This window comes from Heteronotia binoei, chromosome 1, assembly GCF_032191835.1.
Source record: "Heteronotia binoei isolate CCM8104 ecotype False Entrance Well chromosome 1, APGP_CSIRO_Hbin_v1, whole genome shotgun sequence".
Taxonomy (NCBI): domain Eukaryota; kingdom Metazoa; phylum Chordata; class Lepidosauria; order Squamata; family Gekkonidae; genus Heteronotia; species Heteronotia binoei.
In genome coordinates, this window is record NC_083223.1 from 98,596,931 (window position 1) to 98,602,930 (window position 6,000).

A 6,000-nucleotide genomic window follows, 5' to 3' on the forward strand; every position below is an offset into this window, starting at 1 on the left:
CAGCTATGACTATTCCTCAAAAACTTTAATCTAGCCATGGTGATTCATGGTCTGATCACATTCAAGCTAGACTGCTGTAATGTTCTCTGTATAGTGCAGCCTTTTAAAATAATTTGGAAACTTCAGCTGGTACAAAATGTGTTTGCCAGGCTACTGTCCAGGATTAGTTAGAGAGATTTTATCACCCCTGTTCTGAAAGAGCTGTACTGGCTAACCAAATAGCTATCTTTTAGAAAATGTTGTGATGTGGTGTCAGCCCATGGGTCGGTAATGACTCAGTGCGTCCACAGGGGACTACCTTTACCTTTAGCATTGTGTAACCATAGATCAAATATACACCATATTGTAAATCTACAGAATGGAGAATATTTGAGACTGTACTTCAGAAGCTGCTTCCACAAGTAAAACACAACAATCAGGGGAAAAAAACTTAAGTTAATTCATGAGCAAAGGCACCATACGTTTAAAATAGCAATGCTATTTTTAATCCTTAAAGTAAAATTACAGCTCAAAAGAGCATGTTCCCTACAGCAATCAAAACAATCTAAAAGGAAATGCCCATTCCTGAACAACTTGGTTCTGCACTACTGCGGACTTCGCCTGACACACACCTGCAAAGCAAGTCCCAGTGAACAATCACAACAAAATTCAAAACATGGGGGCCACCATGAAGTTCTGTCCTACCAGTGGCATAGATCACTTTGGAACCCTCCCATTAAGCTCTGAATCCCAGAGGCAGGAGGCAACATCAGGAGAAGGCCTTGGCCTTTATGCCCTGTTATTGGCTGTCCATAGGAACTGGTTGGCAAGACAGGATGCTGGACTAGATGTTCTGGTCCAGCAGGGCTCTTCATATGTTCTTATTTTCAAAGGTAGAAGGAAAATGCAAGTGTGATACAATGCAATATATCTGCCTTGAAGACCAAGATACCAGATTGAAAGATGGCATGCACATGCAGGGCAATGTTCTGCATCTCATGGATACTCTAAAGATCAGCCACATTTGTTTAAAAGGGAGAAAAAGGCAATGCAATACCTAATTTGAAGCTGGGGGGGGGGGGGGGGTAGAGAGAATAACAATGAAATATGATATGCACATTTAAAACATCACTACCGGAAGCCTGAACAGCTGTTTGTCTCTATACCTGATTTCAAAGGGGGAGGAGAAAGGGACAACACAATCTATTCTGCATACTGAGAGGCTGGAACGGAAGCTGATGTGCATACTCAGAATGCAGCTCTACATTTTGGTCGAGCATGAGCCCAACTTCACCATCTGTTTCCAAGAAGACCAGAAGCAAGTGAGGCCTCCCAAACACTATGATTTGTTAAGCTATCATTGAAAGCATGCATATAATTGGATTCCAAATGCTACATAAACTTACTACTTCAAGAAGCATGCTGTCAAACTGGAAAGATTCAGAAGAAAATCTGAAGAATAGCTAATATGAAGAATAACAAGTGATCAAGCAGTTACAGGGGAATGAGATACTGTAAAAATAAGTGGGTCAAAGTTAAAGGTGAAGTTGGTTCATCTGGAAATAATGCTTTAGGTAGAAGTTCTGCAGTCACATTTCAGAATACTAAACTATTCCTACACAGTTCTAAGAATTTCTCCCAAGCCAACATTCTTTCAGCCTCCACTAACAAATGAAGAAAAAATGAACAGTTGTAACACAGAAAAGAGTTTCAAAACTTGGGAAACATCCTTCCTGCAAACTTCTTAGAACAGTATCAGTACTGTGCATGGAAGAATTTCACACAAGATTTCAAGAGCAGCTATTTTAATTTGATTTCCTTTTTGGGAGGGCAGTGAGATTATATATAAAAGTTAATGAAAATTTTCTGGCCAGTCATGTGCTAACCTCACTCCCCCTCCCACTACTAACAAGGTGCACAAATGGCATGAATGTTTGTTGCAGCTATGATAGTATCAAAAGTATCCAGCTCAGGAAATGTTATACATGTTACAAGAGTCTTCTGAAAATCCTTGGGGGAAAGTCTATACATGCTTCTATCACTGACTTCTTGTCCAATCGAACCTCACTACCACTATAAGCAGAGATGCAAAAATCCAGTGTCTAGGAGCACTTAAAATTAAACTAAGCTCCTAGACATAACCAAGAGTTCTACCTCCTATTGGGTTATTAGGTAATTTTATTGTCTCCTCAATATATCAAGAACATTTGTGGGGCACCTACATATTTTCGAAATATAAATTAAATCAGTCTTCCAACATATAACTTAAAAAGCCACTCCATTTGGTGTGGTGCCTTTCCCGAAATGTTTTCTCCCAAAAACCAATGTTATGCCAGCTTTTGCCTTCACTTGACCATTCCCCTACACCAGGGTTCTTCACTTGACTCCCCACCAACCACAAATTTTCCTTTCCAGGAGAGCAAGTGTTCCTGTGCTCAATGTTCCCTCCAACTTCCCCACCATCACCAAGCAGAGCAATTCATATCCTAAACAGAATATAACTACTATAATCTTAAAATGGGCAGTGCAAGGTCCTGCACACTGCAGATTGCTGCTGAGCAGGGCTTCCTGTGCTAATGTGTGGCCACTCATGCACACAGCTTAGCTGTGCTCCCAGAATGTGTTGCTCACTGAAGAGAAGCTGTTCCAGTTCCTCTTGGAAGTACTTGGAGTACAAAAGTTTGGTTTCTCTCATTCTACTGAGTGGTGGTGTCTGTGGCCACCTTCTGCAGAACAAGGCAACTTCTCTCTCAAGCACAGCCCAGGGACTTTGAAGGACAGGATGGAAGTGACACCACTTTTTTGTCCTTTACCTCTTATTCTGCAATGAACTTTTACAAACGCCTATCTCACAGATAAGAAATGACCCCACATAGTACCCTGAAAACTTGGCAGGAAGAAAAAAGTAGTGTATTCACTTCCTTGTCTTCCCACAAAAATCCTGTATGCAGGTTTTTGTACAAAGCTTCAGCAATGCCCCGATTGTACAACCTCCCACAAAAATCTAAGGTCAGGAAGAGAAATCACTCCTACTTTACTCAGTGGATAATCTGTAGGGAAAAGGTGAATGAAAGTACCTCTTGAATCTTCCAAGATGACAGCAGCAAAGTAATTCTTGCACCCTCCACAAATGGTTAGAACCCCCATTATTTCCCAAGCTAACTGGTTATTTCCCAAGTTTTCTGTAAATAACAACAGACTTGTGGAAACCATAGGTCATTGGCAATCACAAATAACACACTACACTTACCTTAGCCAAACAAAGGCAAAATATGTGGACCCCTGTCCATGCTAATCCTACCTTATCTGATCTCAGAAGTAAAGCAGGTTCAGGAGATCTACAAGGAAGTCCATGGTCGCTACACAAAGGCAGGTAATGGCAAGCCACCTCTGAATATCTCTTTCCTTGAGAACCCTATGGGGTTGCCATAAGTGGGCTGCAACTTGACTTCACCTTCCATAACCACCATATCAAGATAAGCACACAAGATGTCATATTTAGGATGACACGATAATCACCAAGAAACTACACAATAGAAGTGTCTAGGGATACTACTAGTTAAAATAAAGTTAAAATAAAGATACTGGTTGTTCCTTATTCCCATAATGAGAGCAAGCAGGGAAACAATAGCTACAGGCTGCACCCAGCTGCAAGGAAATATTTTGTAGATAATGGAACAGCATGGGAAAAGATGGTGTGGTAGCTGATTCTACTTACTATAACAAGGATTAGGAAAAAATAGTATGCATTCCAGTATATTGGGGTTTCAAAAGACACAGATATTGAGTAGGAAGGAAACCAGAGGCTAACTACAAACAGTCTAAATCAGAATAATCTTGGTGCTTTACAAACAGCCTTCGAAGAAAACTATTGCTTAGCTGAGGAAGTTACAGGCTGTGGCTTACAATACAGTTCTAAAGATAAACATTCATATTTTTAATGATGAAACAGTTTTCTTGAAGGATAGCAAGGCTGGTTAACCGGAGCAAGGCTATTAATAATAGGATGTTTTGGAGGTCATTAATTCATAGGGTTGCACTAAACCAGAAGCAACTTCACAAACAAACATAGTAAAGCTAAAGATAGTCCCCTGTGCAAGCACCAGTCATTTTCATGGCAGACTTTTTACGGGGTGGTTTGCCATTGCCTTCCCCAGTCATCTACACTTTCCCCCCAGTAAACTGGGTACTCATTTTACCGACCTCGGAAGGATGGAAGTCTGAGTCAACCTGGAGCTGGTTACCTGAGCCAGCTTCCACTGGTATCGAATTCAGGTCGTGAGCAGGGGGCTCCGACTGCAGTACTGCAGCTTTACCACTCTGCGCCACAGGCCCTTATAGTAAAACTAGTTATATACAAATCCAGCAGACCTAAGAACCACCACTCCTTCTGAAAGAGTCATTACAGCTATGGAGACCATTATTCAGCATCTCTATGAGACTACAACCTGCTACCTACATTCAAGTCATCTAATGATGATGACCACCTGCTAGGCATGCAATGATCAATTTCTTCTTTTTTAGCATGAAGGTCTAACTCACTTTAGCAAGAGATGGAAGAGGTGGCGATTTTCCTTCCAGGAAGAAAATCAGCACAGCATACACAACAATAATCAGGTAGGCAGTATCTGTCAAACCTTATGGGACTTGGCAAACCATGGCTGTCCCCAAACACACAGTCTCTGCCTGTTTTCACACGCACAGCACTATAAATATCAGTGTACATCTTGTCCTGAAAGGCAAACGCCTACACTGGCTCCAATACACAACTAAAGATTTCAAGAAGTGCTACTGGCCATTACCAACAGTCCCACGTGGCACCACAGACCAGCTGGGGAAAAGAGCTCAGAGTTGCTTTTTAGCGTCACTCCCGCATGCTGAAACCGGCCTCACGCTAGAGCAGTCTCCTCACGCACAACTGGCAAGACCACCTTTTCTTTGCAGCAACAAGAGGCGCGTGGGGTACATGGAAGGGAGAGAAAGAACACGAAGCAGGAGGAGCTGAGAAGACGAGGTAAGAACTGCGGGGGGGGGGGGGGTCACCGAGAGTAACTCTACAGGCGGCAGCGAAGCCACGGGTGGAGAAGGCCGAGAGACCCCCGGGCCCGCCTGAAGTGAGGGTCCGCGCACTCGAGGTCGGGGGAAAGGGAGAGGAGGGGGCGGGGGCGGCCACTCACCGGCGTGCTGGTCCCGAGGCCACAGGTAGTAGGTGGCGGGGATGACGATGAGGGCGACGAAGCTGGTGAGGAAGTAGAAGAAGGTGTTGCCGCTGTCATCGTACTGAAACTGCTGCCCCGCCATGGTCGCTCACACGCCCCGCCCCCTCCACAGCCAGCCCGGCAGTGGCCTCTGCGGGGATCCCGCGAGAACAGGCGCCACCGCAAGAGAAGCAGAGAGCCCTTCCTTTTCCGCTTCCTACTTCACCGCTACCGCCCGCCGTCTCTTGTCCAACTTCGGCCTCGGGCAGCGCCGGCGCGGGCAGGTAGGGAGACGTGTCACTGCGCAGGCACCCTCGCTGCCGTTGTGACGTCACGGGCGCTTCCGGTTCCTTGCCCGGGATGGGACTAGATTGGCTATGCCCGGTTACTTTCTCCACCCTCTTAAGGAGGTAGAGCGCGCGCGCGAGCGGAAGGGTGCGCTGCTGGACGGGCATGCTGAAGGAGGAGGTGTGGGTTTTTTTCGCAGGAGGGATTGCAACGGAACGCGGTGAAAAGCATATGTGGAAATTCTCATTTGCCCTTAAACCCACGTAACCTCCGTCTTGCCTAACATTTGCTGTGATGTTCTAAATTAACTCTTCTAAGCCCTGCAAGTTGTTCTAAACTGAGTTGTACCATTCTAAGCCCTGCAAGACAACCTATGTCTGTATTTTGAAACTGAATTTTCCAGTTCTCGTTATGAAAATACGATTTAAAACGCGGATGTGTGATGATCAGTGATCAAGCGACAGATTATCACAGCCTGCTGTTGCTGATGTTTTCGATTCCCAGGATCTTTAACCCCTCTCACCATTCTTACACT

General features: G+C 44.6%; 1 protein-coding gene across 1 annotated transcript in view; it reads right to left on the bottom strand.

Moving 5' to 3' along the window:
• The window catches only part of SEC63 (SEC63 homolog, protein translocation regulator), a 41,165-nt gene extending 35,619 nt beyond the window's left edge, over positions 1–5,546 (bottom strand). The window contains exon 1 of the mRNA XM_060237827.1: positions 5,157–5,546. Coding sequence (XP_060093810.1) covers positions 5,157–5,280 — 124 coding nt within the window. The 5' untranslated portion in view covers positions 5,281–5,546. The remainder of the gene's footprint in view (positions 1–5,156) is intronic.
• Positions 5,547–6,000: the final 454 nt, after the last annotated feature.